This window comes from Limulus polyphemus, unplaced genomic scaffold (genome assembly GCF_000517525.1).
Source record: "Limulus polyphemus unplaced genomic scaffold, Limulus_polyphemus-2.1.2 Scaffold2552, whole genome shotgun sequence".
NCBI classification, from domain to species: Eukaryota; Metazoa; Arthropoda; class Merostomata; order Xiphosura; family Limulidae; genus Limulus; species Limulus polyphemus.
In genome coordinates, this window is record NW_013668162.1 from 18,663 (window position 1) to 32,992 (window position 14,330).

General features: G+C 31.0%; 1 protein-coding gene across 1 annotated transcript in view; it reads right to left on the minus strand.

The window, feature by feature from the left end:
• Positions 1-1,200: 1,200 nt before the first annotated feature.
• Positions 1,201-14,330, minus strand: part of LOC106467279 (signal transducing adapter molecule 1-like) — a 70,844-nt gene continuing 57,714 nt past the window's right edge. The window contains exons 12-14 of the mRNA XM_013927612.2: positions 12,286-12,403; positions 11,993-12,113; positions 1,201-4,015 (exon numbers count right to left, since the gene is read on the minus strand). Of these exons, the coding sequence (XP_013783066.1) occupies positions 3,886-4,015; positions 11,993-12,113; positions 12,286-12,403 (369 nt within the window). The 3' untranslated portion in view covers positions 1,201-3,885. The remainder of the gene's footprint in view (positions 4,016-11,992; positions 12,114-12,285; positions 12,404-14,330) is intronic.

A 14,330-nucleotide genomic window follows, 5' to 3' on the forward strand; every position in this document is an offset into this window, starting at 1 on the left:
GTTGATACTTACATAAGAATTACATGGGACACGCAGCCATATATTGATACTTACATAAGAATTACATGGGACATACAGCCATATATTGATACTTACATAAGAATTACATGGGACATACAGACATATATTGATACTTACATAAGAATTACATGGGACACAACCATATATATATTGATACTCACATAAGAATTATATTGGACATACAGCCATATATTGATACTCACATAACAATTACATGGAACACACATCCATATATTGATACTTACACAAGAATTACATGGAACACAAAGCCATATATTGGTACTTACATAAGAATTATATGGGACACACAGCCATATATTGATACTTACATAAGAATTACATGGAACACACAGCCATATATTGATATTTACATAAGAATTACATGGGACACACAGTGATGTATTGATACTTACATAAGAATTACAAGGAACATTCAGCCATATATTGATACTTACATAAGAATTACATGGAACAACGTATCAATATATGGCTGTGTGTCCCATGTAATTCTTATGTAAGTATCAATATATGGATGTGTGTTCCATGTAATTGTTATGTGAGTATCAATATATGGCTGTGTGTTCCATGTAATTCTTATGTAAGTATCAATATATGGCTGTGTGTCCCATGTAATTCTTATGTACGTATCAATATATGGCTGTGGCACTGAATGTAAGGAAACTAAAGCATCAAGCTTAGCATGTCTTTCATTTAAAAGGATTTGTAATGTTATAAGAGCTTTATTTTGTAAATATTAATTTAGTTTATTACCAGTTCATTGTCTTGTAAAGTGATTTGGTTAATCATGTGAATTTTTTAATTTATCATTAGTGATGCATATTTCATGAGTGAAGTAATTCTTATGTAAGTATCAATATATGGCTGTATGTCCCATATAATTCTTATGTAAGTATCAATATATGGCTGTGTGTCCCATGTAATTCTTATGTTGTGATCAGAACCCAATGTGATCAGAACCCAAGCTGTGTAAGTTTATATTTGTAATACTGGAGTGATCAGAACCCAAGCTGTGTAAGTTTATATTTGTAATACTGGATGCTAACAGTGTATGAATACATAACTTTCGAAATAGTAAAACAACATTTTGTACAGGAGAAATTACTTTGAGAAGAAAAACAGTTTAAATAAAATGTCAAATGATTAGACTGAAACTACATTACCAAGCTTGCATTAAAAATCTACTATACACAGAACTATAGATATATGAAATATGAGGGAAAAATACACATTTTTAAAAAGAGATCTAACATTAAGTAGTGAAAAAATACTGTTTCATGAAACCATACTAAACAGATATGTATGTGTGTGTGTGTGTGTGGACAGTTCATTATGTAACTTTACAATAAAGAAAAAAAAATGCTCTCTTCAAGTGACCACTTTAGAAGTCATAGTTACTGAAGCAAGATCTCTGACTTACCTTTTAACACTTTGTGATGGTTATCTATCAAAACAGAGACAGTGAATCTTTTCAGCAACATGTTAAAAGTATTACTGACAACAAAACTTTATAACAGGAAATATATTTTGCTTTTCAGCATTTTTGAATTACTTAGGATCACTAATATTAATACTAAATAAAAAAAAATCATACTCAACAAATGATGGCAAGCTTCATGTTAATTATTAACACATTTTCATCTATCTATTAAGTTCAAGTCAATTGCTTAATTATTTTGAGTCTTCATTTGCAAATGTTATTCATATCCTTTTCAAATAGATCACAATTGCTAGAGTTTATACAGTATATATATATATATATATATACACACTACATGCAGCAACACTAACTGCGACAACATGCAACAATTTGGTAAAAAATGGGATGAGCAAATTTTTGTGAGGCTTAGTTTTTAGAAAAAGCTGGTACGTCAACTCAATTATTTTATTAAAAAATACATCACTAAGAAATATGAATTTTTGTATGTGAAAGACTTGTAATATTAAGTGAAAGACTGCCAAATTTCGTGAATATATATAGAGTTATAAGCATTAAATTTATGTCAACTTTAAATGGGTACAAAAGGTCACGTGAATCGGTCAAATTGACCAACACCAAGGTTGGACTTTTTCCTAAATCACACATTAATAACAATAAATATAAACACTGTCATTATACAATGAAAGTATGAAGATTTTACACTAAAACAGAGAGTATATACAGAAGTATGTGAGTATGAATTAGTGAAGAAACAGTATTTTTAATCAATAAATCTTATTAACAAAACAAAAGCTCACTTGTCATCTCTCCTTTCTGTTATGAATCAATCACAAAGAAAATCAGCAGTTGTATGTTTATTTCCCAGATGAAATTCTACAAATTTACTACCTATTCTACACGTAAGCTTTAACTTCAACTGAAAATATTTCACATCTCTGTTGTCTCTTCAAAAGTAAAATAAAATTTTTACATGTTGATAGTTATTTTATGAACATACATGTCAACCATATGGATTTAAACACCAAATTTAAAGTCTTAATCCTGCTCTATACTAACTTTCAGAATAAAAACAAAATAATTCCCATACAAGACAGGAAAATCATACATATTGTTATAAAATATTCAGTTACAGCTGTTATTTAAATTCAAATTTTTTTAATTGATTAAAGCACTGTGTAAAAGCACTGACAGGAAGAACACTTTTAAAGTATAAAACAGTTTTAACTAAACAAATGCTTCTTAAGGTTTTTATTCAGAATTCAACAATTATGGACTACGATATTTTCCCCTATAATTTAATTGTTTTCCAAGTGAATTCCAAAACAAGCAGAATAACAGTTGCTGTCAAGTAATCTGCTAATAGTATCTCAATGACTACTATGCCTGTCATATCCCAGCTGGCCTGGTAAGTTCTGGTACTGGAAATTTATTAATATAAATAGTATCTCAACCACTACTATGTCTGTCATATCCCAGCTGGCCTGGTAAGTTCTGGTATTGGAAATTTCTTAATATAAATAGCATCTCAACCACTACTATGTCTGTCATATCCCAGCTGGCCTGGTGAGCTCTGGATAAAAGGCTTCGTTGGTACCTGAAATAACTGGTATAGTGTGTTTGAAATATTATTATTATTCTTTGCTTTCAGTTGGAACAATAATACCCATCTTTTCTTTTACCAAATTTTCAACCTTATGATTCAACAAGTGATGTAATTTTCGATGATGAGGAAACAGCTTTTAGACAATAAAGTTTGGAGAGTAATGAAAGAAACTAGTATAAGTAACACATGTAGCATGTTTCAATAAACTTCTGTTATCAGTACTGATGATGACAAAAGGTATGTCATACAGATTACTTGTAATAAAGTTTCTTTCAATACCCATTCAAGCCATCTCCAAATTGAAAGAATATGTACTATTTTACTTTGTCCGAAATTAATCACATAACATTCACATACAATAAACAAAGGTAAAGTTCATTCACCTACAGTCAAACTGTTCTTTATAAATCCTGGCTTGTCCTATTAAACTTAAAAAACGTTTTTTTTGAAGTACTCAAAAATGGATATTACTTTGTATATCACACAAAACTATTCAGAAAGAAAAACAAAACATTTACTAATAACTTCCTTAAACAGCATAAAATACACTGTGTATGATACAAAATATGACAAAAAATATTCACACAACTTACATTTGAACTAATTTAAAATTCTTTAGGAAGATGCCCTCAAAAAACTACACCAACAAACAGCCAAAGATCATAGACCTTATAAGAAAATAATTATCGTACTCCATTCTGCAAGAAGACTCCTTTGAACTAAGCTTTTCAAGAAAGATTTGATTATATGATTCTTCTCTTTGGATTGCTTCCAGGATGTCTCAATCCTCCAGCAGTTTCATTCATAACAGAGGCTGCTGTGTTATTGACATAGCTTCAGAGAAGTGTGGAGAAAATGAAACAGCTTCTCCCCCCATCCCCTGGACTTGTCCTCTATTGCCTGTCATCATGTTTGAAGGTGAAGAGTAACCACTTGAAGATCAGAAGTAAAAAACAACAAAACTCTTCTTTAAAAATGAGATTTTTTTTCAGTTTCTTTTATTTTTAGTTTACACAACCTATTTGAAAGTGATTGCTTCATAAATATATAACAAGCAGTATCATCTTATTATAATATTGTAAATCACTTCATGTTATAAAGTTTATATTTTCCTATTATTTTATTGTTTGCAAGTTATACAGTATGGCCAAGATATTCTAGTCATTCTTATAATAAATTATAAATAAACCTATGGATTCAAGGTGTAGTGAACTGTTACCATCTTAGGAATTGAGGTGCTACATAATATAAAATGTAATTTCCTGACAATGAAAAATGTTTCTCAAAGTGATGGGATAATGGAGAATGTCTCCAACTCCCATGGCACCCCAAATTTATATGTGAGCACTCCTATAATACAGAAAGGCCTAGCAACATATGTTTTACATACCAGTATGCAGTATTAATTTTTTTAATATAAAATGCACTCCAAAAATTTGGAAAAGTCATCCTCTCAGCTGGCCCCACCAGAAGCTGGTCCAACAGTACACTAATATATGTCATCTTAAGTCCCTTTACTCTTACATTACTTGATAACTCAACTTGGAAAAGTCATCCTCTCAGCTGGCCACACCAGAAGCTGGTCCACCAGTACACTAATATATGTCATCTTAAGTCCCTTTACTCTTACACTACTTGATAACTCAATCCCTCGAAGTAAAAGTTTTTATACATTTTGGAATGTAAAATATGCCTGTTCATAAAAACATTTCACAATGTATGTATGTTATTAAACAATACAGTTAGTTCTAGTTTATAGGTAAAAAATAAAATTAACAGTTTAGAGAAAACCAGAGCTTGATTCAAGCTGATTAAAACAGGTAAATCTTTATCTCCTTGGTATTCTTACTCATGATATATGTAGCAAATAACTAACACACAAATCTTAATGTATCATAATTTTAGTTCACCCTAATTGTGCAAAAATATTTCAAAAACAGTGTAATAAACACATTCTTGTCACATTTAGACATTCCTCTTCTCTGAAAGTTATGTTATTTAAATAGAACTGACTTCTATACGATACTGTTGAAATTGCAAATACTATTTTATATATTACATTTAATGTTATTGATGTTCTTACCATTGTTTGCATTTAATTTCATCTACAAAGGTAAAATTATGATTTAAATTCAGCAAAACAAGATGTTAATTTCACACACATAAGAAACAATGTTTATAATTTAAATATGATATGTAAGTTATCTATATTTATAATTTTCAACAGGTACTTACTTCCACTCCCATACATAGCTATTCTCATTCAGTGCTGCCCTCTATTTGCAAAATATTTTTGCATGCCACAAGCCTTCCACTCCTACACACCCCTCGATTCACATGGTTTAACTGATTGTCACATGCAAACCTTCACCAATAGAAGTGCCACACATGACCCATGTGACTCACTCTATGCTATTCTACCTAACTATCACTTCAAGTTACTTAAACACTGATTGACAGTGGGGAGGAAGGGTGGGAAGTGTGAGCAGAATTAAGTACCTGTTGAAAAGACATTTTCAGTATAGGAAAATTATAACAGTCAACAAGGTACCTTACTTCTGCTCACAAAGATAGCTACAATCCCACATTGAATAGGTAGAGAGACCGGTGCAAGGGAGAAAGTAGAAGCATCTTTCAAAAGCACCCGAAGGACAATCTAACAAGGGATCCCTCTGATAAGAAGATTATATGTGGGAGTTTGCACCACTTCTATACCAGATATACTCTTCGCCCAGACTTGTAAAAAGTGTGGCAGATCTGAGTGGATAATTCTGAGGAGCAAACCCAATGGGAGAGAACACAGATTGGACAGTGATTCAAACAACAACATATAATAATTTCAATCTCTCTAATGAATGGAATGTGGGTAAATTAAGGAATGTACCCTAAGGTGTAGAGTGGCTAGGGCATGATGGACTTTACATGGCAAGTCATCTGTGTCTAAAACTTCACCACTGGGAACCAGCATCCATGTGGGTGTAGGATGAGAATCATACTGTCGGTAAGTCAACTACAATTCAAAACTCAACCGCCAGGAACTGACATCCATGTGGAGGTAGGAAAGAGGATCATATCATCTTCACTCAAGTTCAGCCTGCTGGAGGGAGAAATCCCACCACTGATCTGTGAACAGGACACATGTGAGCAGAGTGAAGTATCTTATATATACATATATACACACACATATATATTGAACCAGGGAACCTGACCTCTGGACAAACAGAAGCAAGAAAGATGTCCCTGCAATGTGCTATGTCCCACTCAAATCAAATAGATTTGAACCACACCCAAACACAGTAACATCCTAAATATAAAGACATTGAGGGGTAGTGCAAGAAGATGAAGTGGAGCAACTGGCAAGAGAGGAGGTGGATGGTAGACAAATACTGTAGAACAGACATGAAGGTAAGACGAAGGTGAGAAAATTGGGCATGGGATAAATGAACAGGGTAATCAAGGTCTGCCCGCCAATTGGGTAAAATTGATTCTAGATGCTGAGAATCAAAGAACAGAAAATCAGCCTAATGGTAGGCTAAAGTAAACTGATCAGAAGTTTGTAGAAGGCAAAGCATGCTAGTGTCTTCACATAACTGTGATACAAAACGCTCAGCATGAACCCCAATATCAGGGGAAGGGGAAAACACAAAATACTGAGAGGAAGGAGTATCCCACGAGAAAGAAGGGACAGGATTATAGGTAATCAGGAAGAGGGATAAAACAGAACATACCCATAAAATCATGACCAGAAAAGCCAGATGAAACCTAGTTGATCCTGCAGTATGAACTTGGGAAGACACGGCAAATTCAAGTAGAGGAAAAAGGCTGTCAAATGCTTCGTTGTCCCAAAGATGTTCAGTTTGTTCAGGAAAAAAGTGGCCAACATCACGAGAAGAAGACTGGTTCAAATAATGATAATCTCTTCACGAAACAATTGCCGATAATTCCATGTAAATTTACTGGTAGATGTTATAGCCTCCAAAGTGGTAACTTAGAATTCATAATTCAAAAGGAATAATCAAACACAACTGTGTTGTTAAAAAGAAATAAAAAGTACAAAAAAGTTTGTATTTAATGACTATGTTTTGTAACTGTGTAGGAATATAAAATAATTCCACTTCAGAATGAGTTACAAATTAGTACAATTGGATAATAAATAGTAAACTCAATAAGAGTAAATCAATACGTAGGTAGAATAGCATAGAAGGAGTCGCATGGGTGTGTGGCACTTCTATTGGTGGAGGTTTGTTGCATAATAGTTTGCATGTGAGAATTGGTTAAATCATGTGAATCAAGAGATGTGTGGGAGTGAAAGGCTTGTGGCATGCAAGAAATTTTTGTATAAATCAGGGGCAGCACTGAATGACAATAGCAACGGATGTAAGCAGAAGTAAGGTACCTTGTCAAAACTTAGCAGTTTAATATTACTAACAATCTAATTTATAAAATTTTTGATATTACATGTAAATAATATAAACAGTGTGACATACCTCACAATTTACTTTATACATATCTCGCATCTAAATGATCGGAAACAGTCTAATAATCTATCAATCTGTACTAATAAAATGTATAAACAGTGTGACATACCTCACAATTTACTTTATACATATCTCACATCTAAATGATCGGAAACAGTCTAATAATCTATCAATCTGTACTAATAAAATGTATAAACAGTGTGACATACCTCACAATTTACTTTATACATATCTCACATCTAAATGATCGGAAGCAGTCTAATAATCTATCAATCTGTACTAATAAAATGTTTGATCAAAAATGTAACTGATGTTAAATAAACAGTTTGACATACCTCACAATTTACTTTATACATATCTCGCATCTAAATGATCAGAAACAGTCTAATAATCTATCAATCTGTAGTAATAAAATCTACAAACAGTGTGACATACCTCACAATTTACTTTATACATATCTCGCATCTAAATGATCAGAAACAGTCTAATAATCTATCAATCTATATTGATAAAATGTTAACTGATGTTAAATAAACAGTTTGATAATCTAAGAACCAATATTAATAAAATGCTTGATCTTAATGTAACTGATGTGAAATAGTTTAATAATCTAACAATCTATGTTAATAAAATGTTTGATCTTAATGTAACTGATGTAAAATAGTTTAATAATCTAACAATCTATGTTAATAAAATGTTTGATCTTAATGTAACTGATGTGAAATAGTTTAATAATCTAACAATCTATGTTAATAAAATGTTTGATCTTAAACGTAACTGATCTGAAATACATTGTTTGTTATATCTAACAATGTAATTAATAAACATTTTATATTGCATATAAAATAACAGAGGTACATTATTCATGATGTTATGAAAATACGTAGGTTCATGAAATCAATTTTACTCAAAAATATGATACCCTATAACCCGAGCACATTCGATTGATTGACCTTTCTTCTTCAGGAGCAAATTGGAATATCCTGAAGAAGAAAGGTCCATCTTTATAAAGTACTCAAGTCATTGTGTATCGTATTTTTTAGGTACATTATTGTTATAATTTTTTTCTAATGGTCAATGGTGAAGATATTATACAATGGTATTTTATTACACTCTGTAAGATATATAAAGTAAAATGTTTAGGTCAGAAAAAAAAACTTTTTTAAATGACTTACCATAATGTACAAAGTAAAATAAAAAACGATTTTAATTATGTATATTTTAAGGCTCATATTGAATGAACATTTTTAATGATCTAAATTACTATGCATTCATAAAAGCAGGTTATAATTACCTTCATAACTACACATTTTGTGAATGATCTAAATTAAAGTAGGCCCAAGTATTATAAAATATTTTCTTAGGTTTATAATAGGATAATTTATTCAAAAAACATCATTAACTATCATTAGTATTGCCCATTAAAAGACTATTTTAGAAGTTGACAGTGACATACATTACTTCACACAGTTTTTAATAATACGCAGTAAGGTAGATTATTAAATACCTTCTGATTTACCTATTGTAGGATATACATGATTTATAAAAGTAGTTGTACATATTTTAAAATGTAATAGGATAAAAAATAATGTCAGTATGCTTTGGTTTAAGTATATTCAAAAACACAAATATTTTACGAATAGATTGTGCCTAAATTCTGACCATTTAACAAAAAGCATAAATATTCAGTGACACACGGAAGTTAAGTTTGTTGTTCTGGTGCAATGTCAACTCTGAGAAATCTAGCACCCACAAACACCACTAATAATGAAATAACTGATAAACTAATTGAATAGGATTATCAAAAACAAAATTTAATGGTTATCATGTTTTATGTTTGAATAGGATGACCAGATTTCTAAACTGTAAAACCAGGACAGCCTAGCCCTTGCCCCAAATCTCAAAATTGTTATTACAAATTTGAAAAGCCCTTGCCCCAAATCTCAAAATGGTTATTACAAATTTGAAATGATTTAACATTGATTTAATTGACTTTAAATTTATTGAACTGTTCCTCAATATTTTCAAATATATTAACATTGGCATTGTTTTTAAAATAATTTTTAACTACCTTTTTTAGTGATAAACATAAAAAAATGAGCAAATATAGTACAACTATACATCCATGAAATCTATAATTATTCACATTATCCGATACTCTACTTCCTAGTTGGATGTACTTAAGAATCTAAAATACTACTTATAGGCATTACTTTTAAACTTTCAGTACATGACTGTGTAAAGTGTGTTTTGATCATGAGCACTGCTTTAACTATCTCTACATTCTGTCTCTCTCTGGGTTTCTCATCATGCACACTTGGAAGTTTCGAGAGAGTTTGGAAACGGAGGAGTATCTGTTACAACAATAAGCAAGTCAAGTAGGCCTATTAAATTCGTGATTCAACGTATACCAACAGTTCCTATCATAATGGGTAGATATAGTAGGAACATAATGTAATACGTAATTTACTCATATTATGTTATTCTACCTCATTATTACTGAAACTGTTGGTATATATTATGTTATTCTACCATAGATATAGTAGGAACATAATGTAATATGTAATTTACTCATCATTATTACTGAAACTGTTGGTATATATTATGTTATTCTACCGTAGATATAGTAGGAACATAACGTAATACGTAATTTACTCATCATTATTACTGAAACTGTTGGTATAGTAGATATAGTAGGAACATAATGTAATACGTAATTTACTCAAGTAGAATAACATAATATATACCAACAGTTTCAGTAATAATGATGAGTAAATTACGTAATACGTTATGTTCCTACTATATCTACGGTAGAATAACATAATATATATACCAACAGTTTCAGTAATAATGGTGAGTAAATTACGTATTACATTATGTTCCTACTATATCTACGATAGAATAACATAATATATACCAACAGTTTCAATAATAATGACAAATTAAGAACAGTATTACTTATGTACAGAATTGAGGAAGAACAAGACAACTTTATGTTTCACAAATACATCATTTATTCACGGCCATGGTTTTTATCAGTAAAGACATCATCAGGTACAGACTGAAGTGTTTTATAACAGGGTTTATATATATATACGTTTAAACAAAGAACCAGAAGTGACCTTGACATTCACCTAGAGACAAGTGAGGAGGAGCTTAAGTTGGTTTAGAACTTTTTCTGGATTTGTTTTTAGACTTCTATTTACTTCTAAAATTTCCAGACTATCTAGTTTTTTTTTAACCTTTTTCACAGATATGTAAAATTTTGCAGTTTTTTTTCTGGATCAGATTGGTGTTTAGTTTCTTAATTTTCAGCTTCTAGTGTTTTTTAAATCTTGTTTCTATTGAACATCCTGTTTGACCTATATATACACTATTATAGTCTTGACACGTTAATTGATAAACACCACTGTTGCTGTACTTTTGATTCTATCTTCATTGTTATACAACATATTTCCTAGGTTGTTTTTATAGTAGAAAGCCAGTCTGTAGATTTCTTTGTTCAGTGTGTTTTCCAATGTCGCTCATGTTAAACCATTTGTTTTGTTGTTGTTTGGTACAGTATGTGGGTATATTGATATTAAATTTATGGCTTTCAATTTTTTAAACAACAATATGTTAATTAATTTTGTTGTATAACCATTGTTAACATCAATTTGTTTTACAGTTTTTAATTCAGTTTCGTAGTTTTTCATATGGCAACACCAATCTGATTCAGAAAAAAAAAACTACAAAATTTTACATATCTGTGAAAAAGGTAAAAAACTAGTTAGTATGGAAATTTTAGAAATAAATAGAAGTCTAAAAACAAATCCAGAAAATGTTCTCAACCAACTCCTCCCCACTTCTTACCCCACTTGTCTGTAGGTGAATGTCAAGGTTACGTATATAAACCCTGTTACAAAACATTTCAGTATGTACCCGATGATGTCTTTACTGGCAAATCATAGTCTTGAATAAATAAAGTACAATTGTCTTGTTTTTCCTCAATTTTGTAATTATGAAGTTTCACCAATTACCGATGGTTTCAAGAACCAATTATTGCATGTTTCTTGAAAGTATATATGGTAGAAAACATATATACCAACAGTTTCTGAAATAATGACAAGTACAGTATTACATACGTTTCTACTAAATCTACAGTAGACTACATAATAAATACCACCAGTTTCTGAAATAATGACAAGTACAGTATTACATATGTTTCTACTAAATCTACAGAAGACTACAAAATACACATGGACAGTTCCTGTAATAATGACAAGTATTAAATAACAGGAATTTGTTTATGATTTAAAGCATGACACATCTTTTTTATAACCTTAAGCAGGTTATGTTTTCAAATATTAAGTGTGATTTCAGCATGTACATTATAAATGATCATCAAAGGAGAAATGCCTTTCTGTGGTTGACACTTGAGATAAAACATACCTTGAATAGGATACATTATTAGGCAGAGAATAAGGAGTTTGAGAAGCTGATGGTGATGTGGGTATGCTGGACTGTTGTGGTATATGAGGGTGGTTTGACAGTGGCATTGAACCTTGAAGACCTATATAAGAAATTATATTATGTACATGGTCAAAAACAAAGTGAAAACAGGCATGTTTAATATTTTATATCATTGTTAATGTTGTATTTTGACAGATAAAACCACTGTTTTTATGATCTTAAGAACATAATTTCTTGTCATACATTTCAGTTCTAAGGTAAGAGATCTTCACCTGCTGCAACAGGAGGCTGCGGATAACCTTGTTGTTGCTCTACTTGTGGGTAGGAGTATAGACCTTGAACCTGCTGTGTCATGTATGTACTTGGTGGCATTGGTCCATTGTACATAGGCTGTTAAAAATATAAACACACAATAAACTCTTTAAAAATAATTAAAAAACAGACCTTATTCAAACTTATGGTAACCAAAACTACTTGAAATTAGAATATTTTACAAAGCTTTTGTCAAATGATTTTATATTAAGAAAAACTGCAGTGTTTTATAGTATCTGTATAGTCTTCGTATTAGAGCATGTTAAATGTCTAACTTATACTACAAAAATTTAATATATTTTGTCTGAAAATATATGTACAGCTGAATGTACAGTCACAGCATCAAACACATGGTAAGAAGAGGTTCTCCCATATAAAGAAACAGACCAACTCAGAACCAACCCTTTGGCATCACGTACAACTGTAACAAAATACGATGCAATTTAATATATTTTGTCTGATATGATAAAAGCTGAATGTACAGTCACAGCATCAAACACATGGTAAGAAGAGGTTCTCCCATATAGAGAAACAGACCAACTCAGAACCAACCCTTTGGCATCACGTACAACTGTAACAAAACAGTCACAGCATCAAACACATGGTAAGAAGAGGTTCTCCCATATAGAGAAACAGACCAACTCAGAACCAACCCTTTGGCATCACGTACAACTGTAACAAAACAGTCACAGCACCAAACACATGGTAAGAAGAGGTTCTCCCATATAGAGAAACAGACCAACTCAGAACTAACCCTTTGGCATCACATACAACTGCAACAAAATAAGATGCAATTTTCACTGTCTCTCACAGACACCATTTTATATGTAACTTTTCAAAAGATACACCTCTATAGCATTCTGTGTTGCATCACATGGATCTAATACATACTGTATCATGTGATTAAAGAGTGACTGTCTTATATAATGCACATGATAATTGTGAATGTGTCATATGCACAATGAATGTAAAAATTAAGGTCATTAGTACTAACAAAAATGTATACCTGCAGCCTTGAGAAACCATGTTAAGTCTGACAATATCTAACCCTATCAACACGGGTCACAGGCCAAAGGCCACATCACTGCATTTGTTGACTCACATTCAAAGTTTTATTGAACTATTATTTAATGAATGTATGTCAATAAGTTTGGTATCAAATTGTAGATTATAATTCAAGTTTTAATATTATACATTAGTTAATTTCTTAATTTAAAAGAAAATATAAAAAAAACACCTAAATATTGATTTTTGTGCATCATTTGATATGTTGAATGCAGCAGTAGTTCAAATTAGATGTTTGTGATGTCCAAAAACAAATTCTATAGTTTCTTATGAATTAGATACTCTAATTACAAATACTGACAAACTAGAATATAAAACAATAACTATCTATCTTTTCTATTTTCTGAGATATTAATATATTTATTGAATCAACCAACATGGCCCCACCCACCTCTTCAATTTTTGAAAATGCTTGCTAACGTCCCCTACTTCGCCCAATGACATGTGTATAACCAATCAAATGCTCAGAATGTCCCCCTAGTAGATTTCTCAGCCTCTTTGAAGTATTTGCACGGCAACCTCGTTCTTTTCACGCTGGATTCCAAATGGTAAGATAAGACATTAGTGAGCTCGAAATTTCATATTTTTCAGACCCAAATACAGCTTAGCTACAAAGCTTGATAAATTATAGAGGAATTCTGTGATATTAATGTAATAATTTATGATTTTTGGTTATTTCAAAATGTATATATAAAATCTAAATAATTTTTTTTGTTTTACATCCTCCACATGCAAAATCAAAAAGGCTTAGCAACCTATGACAAACAGCAAATGAATATAAAGTTCGTAACTAGAAGAGATAATTATTTGCTATAATTCTTTATTTACTGTTCTATGTTTTAAGAAAAATAAGGTTAAGAACTTATTTCAAAATAGCAATAATACTATATACTATATATAATGTATAATAATTGAAAATGTGACTGTTTTTTAACAAAAT